Source organism: Tenrec ecaudatus, chromosome 1, assembly GCF_050624435.1.
Source record: "Tenrec ecaudatus isolate mTenEca1 chromosome 1, mTenEca1.hap1, whole genome shotgun sequence".
Taxonomy (NCBI): domain Eukaryota; kingdom Metazoa; phylum Chordata; class Mammalia; order Afrosoricida; family Tenrecidae; genus Tenrec; species Tenrec ecaudatus.
Window position 1 is genome coordinate 125,898,509 of NC_134530.1, and position 16,798 is coordinate 125,915,306.

At 51.8% G+C, this 16,798-nt stretch overlaps 1 protein-coding gene across 2 annotated transcripts in view; it reads right to left on the reverse strand.

The window, feature by feature from the left end:
* BCAR3 (BCAR3 adaptor protein, NSP family member) overlaps positions 1-16,798 on the reverse strand; it is a 123,237-nt gene that overhangs the window by 24,584 nt on the left and 81,855 nt on the right. For both annotated transcript variants that reach the window (XM_075558538.1, XM_075558533.1), the window contains exon 4: positions 74-202. In XM_075558538.1, coding sequence (XP_075414653.1) covers positions 74-202 — 129 coding nt within the window. The remainder of the gene's footprint in view (positions 1-73; positions 203-16,798) is intronic.

Consider the following 16,798-nt stretch of genomic DNA (forward strand, 5'->3'; position numbering starts at 1 on the left):
TTTGCATGCTTTGTTTTCGAGCTCCCCCATCCCTCACACCCTGAGTGTGCAGTGGCGGTGAGGGGGCAGGTACCTGTCGGGGGATGCGGCCGTGGTACCAGGCGTGGCTGCGCAGGTCCTCGCTGCTCAAGAGCAGCTCCTCCTCCAACTCCTTCTTCAGCCTCTCCGGGGTCCTGTCCATGGCGTGCCTCTCCTTGCAGAACTGCAATAGAGAATGACGGTGACCTCTCCGCCAGGCCGTGCCAGCCAGCCATGCCTCGCTTCAGGCTGCTGGGCTGTCAAAGCAGTATACGCTGAAGACTGTCCAGGGAGGGGGACCTGATAATGACTGCAATTAGCGATGACCTTTCGTTTCTCCCGCATGGAGAGACGGCCGAGCTGTTCTTTGGTCATTCTTCTCCAATAAACACACGGGAACATACCAGTGTGCACGCAGCACTAGTCACAGGAGCCTACAGGTAGCAAGCACCCAAGTGCCCATCAACAGATGGATGGACACGCAAGCCACGGTGTGTGTGCACGGAACGGACCACGACTCGGCAACAAAAAGGAATACATTTCTTTGACATGGATAAACTTTACAGGTGCTATGCCGAATGAGATAAAGGCAGACAAATGGACAAACAACGGATGGCCTTACTTATATGAAATAGCTAGAGCAAGCAAGAGTATGGAGATAGAAAGATGAGTGGTTACTGGGGCAGGGGGAGGGACGTGGAGGCTACTGTATAAAGGAGTGATAAAATCAACTTGGTTGGGCCAGGATTCTTAGTGGTTTGACAGTCAACAAGTAGTAATCCCTTAGTAATGAGTTATAACGTAGAGCAATTACTTCCATGATGAAATCTGCTATGGGCAACCAGTCCATTGGAAAGTTAGTTTCCTTGGGAATGTGGCCGGCTTCCAATATAAATGGACGGTGTGGGAAAGCTTGCTTGCCTTTTTTTTTTTTTTTTTTGCTGGGTTTGGATCCTACATAGATCGGACTTATCACTTGACCTCTGGTTCTTTGGACTTGAGCCAGGGGCCTGCCATATTGTCTGGGAGTCATCAGCAACCTGCCATCCCACCTTCCAATTTTGGGTGAATCAAGCCTGTCATCTGGCCCAGGGGCTTGGCACGTAATTGTACACTTCTACGGCTGTGGGAGCCATCTCCTTGATATACAAACCTAAAGGAGTGCTGGTGTTTTAGTGGGTAACGAACGAGGAGGGCTGCTAACTACAAAATCAGCAGTTTGAATCCACTAATTTCCCTTTGGGGAAAAGGTGAGGCTTTCTATTCCATTAAGAATTACATCCTCAGAAACCCACCTTGTCCTGGGGCAGCTCTGCGTCAGGTCTGACGAGCACTGAGGTGGGCACACATGCATGTGTAAGGCTCACAGGTTTCGCTTTTCTAAAGGACACAGCCTAAGACAAGGAGTATGGAGCTTCTGTCTGGGGTGATGGAAAATTTTGGGAAACAGTTTTACAGTATGGGGGTTGCAATTAATATAGTCACTGAATTGTGTACCTAAAAATTGTTCAAATGTTGAATTTCTAAAATATATATATATTTTATCAAAATAAGATTACACCCATAAGCAAATGCCATGGGGGAGCAGGGCAAGGTAGTAGGGGCTGCAGAGGGCTATTGGGGCCATGGGGGCCCATGTCCTAGGCTGGGCAGCTCCTTCCCCAGGAGGAGCATCCTCATTCTTGGGTCACAATTGTTTGACACCTTGGGACTAAAGAGGGCAGCAATCCCTACCTGGCCTTAGGTACTACCTAGGCCTCCAGGTACTACCTAGCCTGAGGACAGGCCCGGGCTGGTCGTGATGCTCAGCACCCTTTGCTACAGGCAAAGCCCGTTGCCTCTAGAAAGGTTTGGGGGAAATTCGGCAGGGTGATTTCATGGCTCCAGATCTCATACAGAAACCAGAGTTGACATCGTATTTGTCACGTTCATCTCGTTTTTCTAATATCCTGGGAGTTGAAACAAACAGAAATCAGAACCCTGGTCTGAGGCTCTGCACCGTGACTGAGCAGGGAGTCCTGGGGGAAGCAACGCCATCTCCAGGTTTGTTTTAGAACCCACATCTACCGACAACACATGCAATGACCTTGGACACCTGCCTGCTTCCCAGCCAAACCCGGCTCAGGGACCGCTCCTTACACAGGGTCGTGTGGGGCGAGCAGGATGAGGTTATAACCTGGCGCTGTCCCTGTGTTCTTTCGGGCCCCTCAGCCTGCCTTCCAAAGGCTGTCCCCATAGAGGGACAACAAACTCATTCCTCATCAGACTGCATTGCACCTCAGCGAGATAGAGGCTCCACCCCCACCCCACCAAAGGAAATGGGAACCAACTTGGGACTTCACCACTGGGCCAATTCTTACCCCCCAGGCTTTCCAGCACTGTGACCTTGAGCCCACTCTCCACAGGGGCCCTGGGTATTTGTGGTTCACGCCCCCCTTCTTCCACTTTCCCACGCTCCTCTTCTCCACATGACCCGGACACAGCGGGCAGGTCTGCTGAGCTAAACTCAGATCAGAGAGCTGCTGATGTGGTCTGCCCACGACGCTCAGCTCAGAGAATGACGTTGTCCGTTATCTGCACGGGTCATTAATGATGGACATCCGCTGGCAGCTCTTGGGAAACACTTGAGTCGTGAACGTTGACTGTTGACTGGGCACCTTGAGACGCAGTCCCTTGAGTGCAGAACCCACCGACTGTCTTCACCACCACCCTCGGGTCACACCGGCGTGTCACACAGCAGACGCCTGGTCCGGCCACTAGAGGACCGATGCCCATAATCAGGAGCGCTGAGACTTTTCTTTATTTCTAAGACCCTCCCCGCCATCTCCCAATGAACGGAAGGAATCCCCAGTGGTACCTCCTCCAGATGCCTCGCAGATACTCGATGCCATTCCTCCGACAGCGTGTGCGGCCCAGTGCCCAAGCTCCCGCCAAGGAAGGGTCCGTGTTGGTGGGACTTTGGGGGGGGGGGGGCATGGGATGGCTGGAGACCCACCACTGTCCTGGGTCGTGAGGATGAAGGCCACACCCCACAGGGTCTGAGAGGGGCTTGGGGAGCCACACAGTGATCCTGGATTGCTGGCTCCAGGACTTCCAAGTGGCTGTCCCTCTGGTTGAAGCCTGCTATTTTGGGTGCTCCTGGCAGAGGCAGCAGAACTAAAGCCTGTTCCAGGGTGCACTCCCAGCTTTGTTCAAGGAGCCCCCCCTGTACCCCCCCACCCCAGCCATGGTGCTTGCTCGGCTGCTCCCGGCAGGATTGGGAGTTTGAGTACACCCGGCCAGTGCCAGGGCGACAAGACTTGACGAGCTGTTCTTGTACAAATAAATACCACCTAGAACCCTCCAGGGCAGTTCCACTCCGTCGCAGTGGGCTGTGCGAGTCAGAACTGACGCATGGCCGCCGCCGCCAACAGCAGCCGCAATCCCTCCTGCAGCAGCCCGGGCCCACTGCTCCTTGACTGGAGGTCAGCAGGCCTGGCGCTCCGAACTGCGCACGGTCAGTCACTAACGTCCAACAAAGGATTCCACAGCTTTCTTTCCATAGTCCCTCCTCACTGAGCTATATACTAATATGACCTAATACTGTGGGACTTCCCTCCATCACTGCCTGCCTCTCTCTCTCTCTCTCTCCTTCACACACACACACACACACACACACACACACACGCACACAGTCCCTCCTCACTGAGCTATATACTAACATGCCCTAATACTATGGGACTTCCTGCCTCTCTCTCTCTCTCCTTCACACACACTCACACACACACACACACACACACGCACAGACACACAGTCCCTCCTCACTGAGCTATATACTAACATGCCCTAATACTATGGGACTTCCTGCCTCTCTCTCTCTCTCCTTCACACACACTCACACACACACACACACACACACACACGCACGCACGCACAGACACACAGTCCCTCCTCACTGAGCTATATACTAACATGCCCTAATACTATGGGACTTCCTGCCTCTCTCTCTCTCTCTCTCTCTCTCCTTCACACACACTCACACACACACACACACACTCACACACACACACACACACACACACACAGACACACAGTCCCTCCTCACTGAGCTATATACTAACATGCCCTAATACTATGGGACTTCCTGCCTCTCTCTCTCTCTCTCCTTCACACATACACACACACACACACACACACACACACACAGTCCCTCCTCACTGAGCTATATACTAACATGCCCTAATACTATGGGACTTCCTGCCTCTCTCTCTCTCTCTCTCTCTCTCTCTCTCTCTCTCTCTCTCTCTCTCCTTCACACACAGACACTCACACACACTCACACACACACACACACAGACACACAGTCCCTCCTCACTGAGCTATATACTAACATGTCCTAATACTATGGGACTTCCTGCCTCTCTCTCTCTCTCTCTCCTTCACACACACACACACACAGACACACAGTCCCTCCTCACTGAGCTATATACTAACATGTCCTAATACTATGGGACTTCCCTCCGTCACTGCCTGCCTGTCTCTCTCTCTCCTACACACACAGACACACACACACACACACAGAGAGTCCCTCTTCACTGAGCTATACACTAACATGATCTAATACTATGTGACTTCCTGCCTCTCTCTCTTTCTCTCTCCTTCACACACACACACTCACACACACACACACACCCTGCACGCATGCGTGCACGCACACGATCTCTCCCCGGATGGGCATCTCATAAACAGCTGGCTGTAGCGTTCTATATGTAACAATCTCACTTTGAGATAACCGGTTCATCCTTGTTATGGAAAACAGAAAATCAGCAATCCTGCCATTTCTGTCCTAACGTAGAGGACAGTCCACTGCGACTGCTCTTCCCCTGCAGCTGTGCAGCTCTGTGCGGCACTAACCGTGAGGAGAGGAAAGGGAGGTTATTCAGATGGAAGCCCGGACTTCAAAAGCGGCGCCTTAAGCTCTCTGCGTACTTTGTGAAGGGTTAGGAGGTCACACAGTGGCCTGGACTTGCATTCGAGGGGAGAAGAAGAAGAAGGGAAGAGGGGTTTGGGGTGGGGTGGGGGTGGGGGAGAGAAATCTTTTCATTTCAAGCCTGTAAGGCTGGTTCTCAAAGAAGCAGGTTTGCTGCTGGGCAGATGATGTGGGCAGTGTCTTAGAAGGTCACCTACACGTGGGGTCCCTCACAATGAAACAGTTGTTATTTTGGGGGTGCGGGTGGGGGATGGTTCGTGCATTCTAGAACGATCACTTACTGTTTTAAGCCTGTCTAAGAATATACCTTTATTCACAGTGTGCCCAGCTGCCAGTATTTCACCAAACCCTGGTCTTGCCAACCGTGATTCTGCCACTCCGTCTCTAGAGGCCTGCAAAGGCCAAGGCTGGGGATGGGCCGCCACCTACGGAATGCTGGCAAGATGCAGCCGATCACTGTGTTTGGGGGCGTGCCATGACATTTGTGCTCCTCGGGGTCAGAGGTGAGATTCCTGCTCCACAGCACTGCCGCCACACTTGGCAGAATTCCCGTGGCTTCGCGCAGACAACCTGCGTTTTTTGGTAACAGCGCTCCCTTCAGCTTCTGCCACCGCCTGGAAGGGATTTCATTTTCCTTAAACGCCCGCATTTCAACTGCGGCCCTGGCTAGCTCTCAGTTTAAGGTTACACACCAACCCATCGACACACTTCTACCTTTGGCAAGAGTCTCAACCCATCTGGGTGGCCATCTGGGTCCCCTAGACTTCTGGTGAATTCCACTTACAGCCTACACTGCTTCTATGGTCCTTCCTTGGGGTCTGTGGCCACTGAGTAGACCCCATTTCCAGGGACTTGAAGTGCGCAGGGCAGCGCTCCCCCATAGTGCTTCAGAGAAAGCAGATGTCTTAGTCCGGGTGGATTAGAGAAGCAAATTCACGGACACTCGTATGTGTATAGGAAAGTGCTTTAAATAACGAGTAATTGCATATTAAGAAAACATCCCAGCCCGGTTCAGATCAAGTCTGATATTAGCCCATATGTCCGCGAGCAGTCTGTAAATTCCTCTTCAGACTCACACACCACACGTAATGACTGACGCCCAGTGCAGGAAGATCACAGGCCAGTGAGTGGGAAGTCTTGTGGATCCCAAGTATGTAATTCTTCCTTGATTCTCATTGGATCTTTGGATTGTGTGTTTCTCCACCACCTCTAAAGAGCGAGACCGCAAGAAAGCGGATGCGCCATGCCCACAGATGCTGTGTTAATAACGACCACGTGACGATCAGAGGATCTCGCGTCTTCCCCCAGCCCATGAAGTGGGATTTCATTCCCAGAGGGCGTGTCTCATTCCTGGTTCTCTGAGTTTCTTGTGCACGGGAGCGAGGGTGGCAGCTAGGAAGGCATAGGAGTGGTGGGATTGGGCTTCAGGGCCCTTGTCTTATCTGGGGCCCAGCCACCCTGAGCAGCTACCCTGAGCTCTACCAAGGCAACTGTGGGCTCAGCCTCTGAAGGAAGGGAGGCCGCTCCTCTAGGGCCTAAAACAGGCTGCGCCTTTGTCAGCTTCAGGCCAGGGCCTAAAGTCCTCCCAGGAGGTCAGGGGAAAAAGATGAGGCCGGATCCACCCATAGAATGCGCCCAAGGCTTGCCTGGACAGAACCCACCCAAATGTTTACGGCTGCCCTTTGCTGAGGTGGGGGTGTAAAAGAACAGTGGGAGGCATGTGTGCACATCAATGAAATCACGAATATGCCTGGAGCCGGGAAGAAAGGACTGGAGGGAGGGCTGTCACTGCGGGCTGCTGTCAACCCCCCCACCCTGCTCCCCTGCTCATGGCGACCGGGCAAAGGGAACAGAGATCTGCCCTGTCCCACACTACCCTCACGATGGCCAATGATCAGGTGGTGGAATCCAGAGTGTTCTCATGAAGGGCTCTATCACCCCCCACGTGTATGCCTCTGCTCCTGACATTTAGTACCTAGTTTGGGGTCTGAGATAAGAGATAGGTGATTGCTCGTGGGAGCCACCCCCACCCTACCCAACCGAGGCTTAGCGGTAAATTCATACGTCACTACACAGTTGTTTCTTCTCATGGAAACCTGAGCCCACCTACGTCTTGCATATTTCCAGCATCTTAATAAGCCTGGTGTTGCCCAAAAGGCGCCCTGTTGCCATAACAGGCTGTAATCGGAAGGCCAGCAGGGAAACCACCGGCTGCTCCGAGGGAGGGAGATGAGGCTGTCTATTCCCATTCAGATTTTCGGCTCAGAAGTCCACAGGGGCGGGTCTAGCCTGCCCCTAGAAGGCTGCTGTGAGTCGGAATCACTGGAGGCCAGTGAGTGTGGAGTTTTCTGGTGAATGTCACTAGAAACATGAAACGCTGTGTTGAAGAGCTAGGGCCTAGCAGGCCACCTCTGCCACTGTCTGAAACGTGGCTTGATCTTCCCTGGGGAGCCAGGCTCTTCATCTGTGAGATGGAAGCACTATTGCATGGGGACATGTGCGTGGCGGTCACAGGCACTTAGAGGAGCGGGCTAGTTGTTAGCAACACAGCGGCACATCACAACAAAATCAGGCAATGCTTCGTGTCCACAGTACGTCCTGGAACACGAGACAGGATGTGATTTGGACAGGGTGCAATCACCGCCTCCTAGCCTGGCCCTGCCGCTTCCTCAAGCACCTGGAGCGAGCTCGGTGTCTGGGCAGCTATGTCTCCGCACTGAGTGCTGTATCTGATCATTAGCAAGTTCTCTGCTTCTGAGAGAGGCCCCTCTCCGCCAGCTCCCCAGCCTGCAGCTCTCCAGCGGATCTTCCCAGCTTTGTTTTTAGCATGGGTGTGATGGGTGAGCGCTGCAGGCCTCAGCTGCAAGCGGCAGTCCTCCCGGATTCTCCACCGGCTTGGCTGCACTTCACGGTCATCTTTTCTTTTCTTCTCCTGAGATGGTTCACTTTCTTTCTTTTTAATCATTTTATTAGGGGCTCCTACAGCTCTTATCACAATCCATACAAGCATCAGTTGTATAAAGCACACCTGTACATTCATTACCCTCATCATTCTCAAAACATTTGCTCTCCACTTAAGCCCCTGGCATCAGCTTCTCATTTTCCCCCTCCCTCCCTGCTCCCTCATAAACCCTTGATAATTTATAAATTATTATTTTGTCATATCTTACCCTGTCCGATGTCTCCCTTCACCCACTTTTCTGGTGTCCGCCCCCCAGGGAGGAGGTTATATGCAGATCCCTGTAATCGGTTCCCCCTTTCTACCCCACCCTCCCGGTCACCGTCATATTTTCAAAAGAAAATTAAACAAGAGCTCACGCCGCAACACCCAAGAGACGCCCAGTGCACCAGATTAGAAGCCACTGCTGATGAATCCAAGCACCACCGCGAGGTCTTGGCTAGAACGCACAGCACAGCACACAGGTGGTCGATCCACTGTCGGCCCCCCTCTCTTTCTCTGCATGTCGAACACTGGGTCACTGCGGGTCAGTACCAACTTCACGGCACCTAACCGCCACCGCCACCGCCACCAGCAGCTACAACAATAAAGCACATGTGCTGTAGGGGCCACGTGGCGCTGTCAGGTGGGCACGTGGGCTGCACATGGCAACAGCTGGCGGTGCAAACCCAGTGGGCCGCTCCCTACAGATTCACAGCCGCAGACACCCTATCCAGGGCTGCTGGGCATTAGCATCTACTCGTGGCAGGGGTGAGGGTGTCACAAGACAGGTGACACCCTGGCTGCGGGCGGGAGCTACTGCCATCACTACGTCCTGTCCTGGGACCAGGATTTCTGAGCTCTACTGTGACCTCAGGGGACCACTGGCGAATATGCAGGCCTTGATGGACATTATGTCTCACGTGACTGTCCTACGAACGTAGTTACAGAAAATAAGGAGGCTTCTGGTGAAGGGCAGGCCTGGGAGGGCAGCGGTGAGGAAGGTGGCCGAGCTTGAGTGCCCTCCGGGTCACTGCACACATGTCGTCAATCCGCTCGCTGCCCCAGCGGCCAGGACTGGTCTGAACTTGCTGAGGCTTGTTGGCTGCAGACGCGGCTCTCATTCCGAGCTGGAAAGAGCGGCTCTGCAGTCCCACAAGGCCAAGTCCAGTCCTGACAGGCGGAGTAGCCTGGGGCTGGGTGGAAGGACGTGCTGGGAACCTTAACTAGGAACCGGCATTTCCACTGCTCTTCCAGGAAGAAGGAGCAGTTCCAGCCCGGAGTGCCTGCATTCCACATTAGGCAGAACAATGGGCAGGAGGGTGGGGTGTCGCACAGACAGCTACGGGCCACCCCCAGGGGGCTCTGACTGCTCATTTGCATGGAGACAATAAGGAAAGACACCCTTGTCAGGAAGATTTCTTTTGCTCTGTTCCTGCCTGTCAGAAAAGCTTCTTAGTTCTCACAAAATTCTGAGCTGTGCTAGTGGCCAGGGAAGGCTGTGACCGAGGCCCAGGCCCAGCGGAGATGAAGTGACTGAGGCTGCGGCACATCAGGGCATGGTTGTCATCGGCCAAGCAGAGTGCCAAGCACGGAGTAGGGCGGCCTCAGGGAGAAGACCTCCATCCCTCACTGGAAGACCACCCACAAAGGGAACGCACTGAGGGAGAAAGAAGAGGTTGCCCAGATGGACCTCCACGACCTGATGGCAGCGGGTGTGGCTTTTTGTGGTTTTTTTTTTAACTTCATTGTTTGGTGCAAGCCAAGGAGACTGGCTGGAAGAGCCCTATGAGTGACTCAGTGTATCACAGGCACAGGGATGGGGCAGAGGGGAAGGCTGGCTGGGTGTTAGGACTTCCACCTATCTTTTTGGTAGATACAATTCAACCCATAACAGTTATCAATACATTTTTGTTGATTTTTTAAAATTCAGGTGATTGTTCCAGTTACTCAATCTATGATCAGGGTTGGCATTGACCTAGCATGAAATGAAGGGAAAACAGGAGGAAGGGAACATGTGCATGTAAACAGAGAACTGGGGGAGCAGGGAGGCAGGAGACAAGGGTGGAGAGTGAGCAGGCATCTGGGTTATTTTCCCCAAGGCCAGACTGTTGGAACACAACACCCAGAGCTACACACACACACACACACACACACACACACACACACCCAAGGCCAGGCTATTGGAACACAACACCCAGATCTACACACACACGCGCACACACACACACACACCCAAGGCCAGACTGTTGGAACACAACACCCAGACACACACACTTCCCTTCTGCCCTGGAGAAGTCAATAGCAGTCCAGATCTCTCAACAAGTTGCATCAACAAACTTACAAGACACATTGCTTTAAAATCTCAGAAATGAGTATCACAAGCGAAGTTAGAAGCCTGGCTGGAGTGAATCATCGTGCAAAACTGGTTTGCTTTCTGAGCAGAAGTTCTTTCTTCATACATACGGCCGAGTCATGCCCAACATGACTGTTTCCTTCACCAATCTCAAACAACAACAACAACAAACCTCACTGCCATCGAGTCGATGCCTACTCATAACCACCCGACAGGGCGGGCAGAGTTGCCCTGTGGGTCTGAGCTGTAACCCTACAAGAGTAGAAAGCCTCGTCTTTCTCTCTCTGAGCAGTCAGCGGTCTCAGCAGCCCGATGTACAACCACTCCCCCACACGGCTCCTAATCTCAAGCAACACGGGGACCCAAAAGTTAGACCTTTAGTTCAAATCCACCGATCTGGTAAGCCTATGATGGCCATCATCTCAAAACTCCAAACACACTGCCAGCAAGTCAGTGCTGACTCTTAGTGACCCTGTAAGACAGGGGAGAACTGCCCCTGGAGGTTTCTGAAACGGAATCTTTAAAAAAAACTATTTTTATTTAAATCATTTTATTGGAGGCTCATACAATTTTTATCACTATCCATACATACATCCATTGTGTCAAGAACATATGTACATCTGTTGCCATCATCATTCGCAAAACATTTGCCTTCCACTTGATCCCGTAATATCAGCTGCTGAAACGGAATCTTTTATGGAAGCAGGCAGCCTCATCTTTTTCCTGTGGAGCACTTGTTGGTGTCGAACTGCTGACCTTGTAGTTAGTAGCCCATCCTGTAAGCCACTAGGCTACAACAAGGGAACCTTGATGGTCATGGTAAGCCATAACAAATCATGGTAATCCTTAACAAATGTTGTCTACATAGAGTAAATAATTTGCACCCACTGTACAAAGCATGCTGCAGAGTTGCTACATCTAGAACAGGGGTTCTCAACCTCCCTAATGCTGCGACCCTTTCATACAGTTCCTCATGTTTCGTGACTCCCAACCATAAAATTATTTTCATTGCTATTCATCACTGTAATTTTGCTACTGGGCGACCCACAGGTTGAGAACTACTGATCTAGAAGCACCTTGAATCTACCTAAAAAGCAGGCTCATTGGAGACTTGGGATACTGACCACGAGCCTTAGCGTGAACCCCAGCCTTGTATTGAATTTCAAGCATTAGAACAGCTAATTGCCAAATTCCAGTGCATATCGAGGAGTTTTAAAGATTTAGCTGGTATTTACCATTGCTGACCCACATGAATGGATCAGAAACGCAAAGAGTACATAAGCCCCAATCGCTGCTGCTGCTCTGAACCCTGCCAATCAGCAAAACGAGAAAAAGCCAGCTCTCCAAGAACTTCAAGGTCAGCAACCTGTAGAATGTATACTCTCAGATATTTTAAGCTAAGGACAGAAAAAACAAAAAACAGGGATGGCATTTGTGGCAAGCTTACTGTCTTGTAATGAAAGAATTACTAGATTGCTTCCCTTCCACTTTCTCCTGACACTAGCAGGCTTTGGCTCGCCCAACACTATTCTATTCAACCCAAAGAGAAAGGGTAAAAGGTTGGAATTCACCGTGCTTCTTTTCTCTGTGGGGGCTAGGCTAGACACAGACAGTGTCTTACACTCACATCTGTGGTTAAAGCCACAGTCTTTGCTGCAGGGACTATTGATGTAAATAAACGTGCCTGCCAGGAAAACAAAAACAACCACCTCAAATTCAAGTTTTATATCTGCCATTTGTTGCCTACAACCCAGTGGTAGCATGAGCAATTGGACACTGCTGCTGGCCCGGCTGGCGTGCCGCGGAGACACAGTGATAGGTTCAGTGCAATGACACGGCCTTCCATACAGAGCCAGCAGAGAGGTACGTGCTGATGACAGACAGCATTGCCTGGGAGATGGCAACAAAGTGTCTTAACTAAACCCCCCACCCGTCGAGTCGTATAGTGGCCCTCGATCTTGATTAGAGCAGACTGCCTCATCTGTCTCCCATGGAGCGGCTGCTGGGTTTGAACTGCTGACCTTGGGGGCACTTTAATCTAAGAAGAAAGTATGCCATTCCAACTCACACAAAGGCACACTGTGGGCAAGCAGAGGCCCTGCATGTGTCCCGAGGGCTCTTTGGCCTTTTAGGGGTCAGGCTCCTGACAAATGAGGATCTTCAAGCCTCTGGGCTGCTCCTTTAAATAGTTAAGGTAAAGCTCATACAGCTGCCACAGTGGCCGCCTTCCCATCCCGGTTGCCCAGCGTTCTGCAGGAGCCGTCCAGTGGATGGCACTGGAAACAGTACCTTTGCTGTCTGCCGGCCACCCTGCTTTTCCCGCTAGAGCTGAGGGGAGACGCAGAAGTGGGGTAAGAAACACAAAGCCGTTGGCCAGGGCCACAGCCTCCTTGGGGAGAGGAAGCCTTTAAAGAGGAGGGAGAGCAACCAGCCACAGGAGCCAGACCAAGCTCCCAGTGGGCCTACCTGATGGGGGGCAGCCAGACTGGGGGCCTCTGCCCAGGAGGAAGGATGGGTAGCGGGCCAGGCTCTCATGAACCCTTACGACGGTTCCACGGCAGAAAAAGAATCTCCTTTCCCAAAAAGATTCTGCGAATGAGTTTTGATCCCCCCACCCCCGCTGTGATGAGAACCGTGTCATTCATCACCCTCGACACCAGATTCCCACTTGTGCCCCCAAGAGAATGGGTCGGCTCTTGGCTGTTACATTAAGATGCTTCATTTTCTTCTTCAGGCACCTGTGCGCCCGATTCCTTTTCACGGGTCGGCATCCGCGCGCAGACCGGAAAACGGCGTCAAAGCCTCAGAGAGCCAAGCCCACGAGACTGTGTGATTTGTGATCAAACCCTTATCAAAAGAGGTTCTGGACAGCGACCGGGAAACACGGAGGCCTGTCTGCAAGCGCTCGACTAGCAAGGTTTTGAGACATTCCCATTAGCACGAGTGAAAGGGCCTGATATTAAAATTGTCTGAGGTGCAGATTGGCATCTTCAAGCAGGCAGCCTGGTAACTGCAGCCTACCCACCAAACTAATTACATGAGAATCATTCCCATCGGCACCCCAGGCTCCCTTTGAAGTTGGTCTCCTGCTACCTTTTATCCCCAATCATTCCCTGGGCAAGCGCTCCTCCCTGGATCACAAAGCGATTGCTTTTGAAGCTCGGCTCTATTTGGAAGGAACACCCAGGGGCTGAAAGTGATTTCTCCCGAAGGAGACTGATTGCACTCTGAGCAGGCGGAGAGGCAGAAGGCAGCGCACCTACGCCAGCAACGGTTAGTTGCCCCCACCTGGGCTCATCACAAGCCGACTCTCCTTCCATCTGGAACCCAGTGGGTTTGCCGGTCAGGTTTCTTGCCCTCGGGATCAAAAACGATTTATTCTGGGGCTCACATGGTGCTCAGATCCCAGGGGTCGCAATGCTCCCTGGTGTGGGAGAAACTGAGGTCCGATGCGATTGTGTGTGTACACCTTGGCCCGCAGAAAACCCCCAGGGTACCTTTCTTCTAGGTCAACTCTAGATGACGATGACTCCCTGAAGCAGTCTGAGCGAAGCTGACCCGTTAGCCACCCTCTGAAGGCAGCCCTGCGGTCTCTGTCCCCCCAGAGAGAACAAGGAAGTGCCACGCTTCTGAGGCCACTGGTTGTCCTCAGTCCTTTCTCGGGCTGGTGAGGTAGAGAACCTCCACTTGACCCGTGAAGACCCCCTCGAAGCTGCCTTGCTCCCTCAAATTGCACCTTCAAGGGACTTCTCAGTGGCCCAGGGTTGACCCAGGGGTGAGTGAGATAATGCAAGGGGAATATTAATCACCAGGCCTGGCAGCAAGATCACTCTTGGCAATAGAATGAAATGGATGGCAGGCTCCACCCACTCTGGCTAAGCAAACCCCCCTGCAAATTCATTGCCATGGACTGCTAGCAACCCCATGGGGCAGAGCAGAACAGCCCCTGGGGTTTCCAAGGCGGTAACTCTCTACGGGAGGAGGTTTGTCTCTCGCTGGCAGAGCAGCTGGTGCTTTCAAACAGCTGACCTTGCCGTGTCACCAGGGCTCCTCACTAAGGCAGCTCCTACCCAGATTTGAAGACGGTGGCTGACCAAAGGTTGGAAGGCAAGGAGTTCCGCCCCCAAAACTTCACCATTGGCTAAATAACGCAGGGTGATCCAACATCTTGATTTAAATGTTGAAGGAATTAGAAATAGAGCTGCTCATTAAAATGCATGCCCCACTTGCTCTTTAATAAGAGCAGAAAACCAGAGCCAACTGAATTCAAATACAATTCTGAATTTATTTGGAATGAATGAGACATCACTGAGTCCATAAAATGCACGGTGGTTGGAAAGACACTGGGAGATGTCTGGAAAGAAGAAAACACACACACACACACACACACACACACCCCAACACACAGAGAGGGCAACCCAAAAAATGCAGAAGGCCTTCCAGAGTCGGCGAGTGGAAAAAATGACTTTCCAAATTCTCCAAAATAGTACTGTGCCTAGCAGCTATCTTCGAAATCCACTCTGGGACAAAGTGCCTAATACCTCAGTGCTAAGTGCAGAGTAAGCTCCCCGTAAAAATGATGGTTCATCACAAGGTAGGTTTTGGCCAAGTATCAACTCTACCACTTTCGATCTACATCTCACATGGCACTCTAAAGGGGTATTTCTCCCAAGGGGTGGACAAGACACTTGACACCACATATGTCATTTAACAAGCTGCTAACAACAATAACCCACAAACACTGTGCTCGGTGCCATGGAAAAACACAAACAACCAGAAGGGAGGCTGAGAGAATATTGTGCCTCCAACACAATACAGTTTAACCCTCATGAGCCAGCACAATGTTGCCGGGAGTTACATAGCAAGAACAGTTCTATCTGAACAGAAAGCATGACCACGCCCCACCTTCTCACGAATTGCTCATATTTAGAGAATTGGAGATTGACAGAATACCAGAACAGGAGTCCCAAAGAATGGGGAAAATTAGAAACACGTTGCCTGTCCAGAAGGGACTTAAGGGAGCGTGAGGACCGTGCTGAAACAGCTGAAGGCTTGGGCTGTTACTGTCCCAAGATGACGAATCACATATTCTGGGCTCAACTCCCCAAGGAAACAACTAGACTCCTCCCTGTTCTAGTTCTCTGTGTTCACTCCTAAGAACAAGTACAGCCAGAAATAGATACACTCTTCATTTGGAGGGGGAAATGCTTCAGGTGGGCTATTAGGCGTATTTAACAAGGTGTACCATGCAGGTGCAAAGATTTTGCCTAAAACGGAGAAGGCCTTTCTAACGAGTAGAATTGTTCCCATCTGTTCCAGGACGGAATGGTGTGGCCCAGAGGCCAAACAGAAGAACAAGGACATGGAGGCAGATAAGCCAGTAAGGAAGCTTTTGTGGGCTTCTGAGCAAGTGAGGGTGAAGTCTGACTTAATGAAATGGTGCGAGATGGGAGAGATAGTCAGGAGGAAGAATCATGAAGACTGAGTACCTGGTCAGCTGGGGAGAGGCAGGAGAACTGGAATGTGAGAGCGAACGGGCTGGTGGAAGAGAATGTGGAGTCAGGTGCTGTAGGAGAAGCGGGGGACAAGAGACACAATTTGGGAACCTCTGTAAAGAAGGTGTCCTATCTCACCGCCACCGAAGAGGGCTCAGGGATGTTGGCTTTTGAGAGAGAAATCCAAGACTTCAGGAGGAGTTGCTCCGAAAGGATCCCGGAGAAGACAGAATACGGAGCTCCTGAGGTGGAGAGGACAGTTTTGTTAAGAAGGAAGGACCGGCCAACAATGCCAAGGGCAGCAGCGAGTTCCAACAAACTCACAACCGGACAGCAAGCGCTGAACTGAGCAGTATGTCAGGCACATATACATGCAATAAAGGGGCTGCAGGGAAAACAGGAGTGAGGAAAGCCTGGAACAGGTTTGTCAGCCAAGAGTAAGGGGACCAGATGTCCCGCTTTTTAACAATTTTTCCCACATCCCGCGATGTTTTAAAAAAGTCCCGATTTTTTTAAAGAATGCACAAGCTAGGGTATACGGGTTTCAGCTGCCATGTGGCTATTTCGCCAGGATGAGTTTTATCAATGGTGTATGTCCCGCTGGTGTCCTGCTTTACCGTGTTAAAATCTGGTCACCTTAGCTAAGAGGCAAGTGCTGGTGGACACACTGAAGAGCCCAGGGAGAGGAGCGGCCAGTGGGCAGAGGCCTGGAGGCAGCAGGAAGCCCCGGGCAAGGTAGAGGGACAGGCTGCAGCCAGCCAAAGGGATACTCCATCCTCAGAGGCTGGAGGAAGGAAGCAAGGATCCGAGTAGATAGTAGAGATAAGCTGTAGCTGTGGAGGCAGGCCATAGGGGACAGAGGAAGAGCATGTGTGATGGCTTCAGCTGCCCAGGGCAGTTAGAAACAGGATCTCATTCTGAGGGTTAAAAAAGGGACAGGGCAGAGCAGTGAGCCTGAACTGAGCAAGGACACCAGGAGAACCAATCGGGACTGCAGGGCCCCACTGGTGACACTTGTGGTG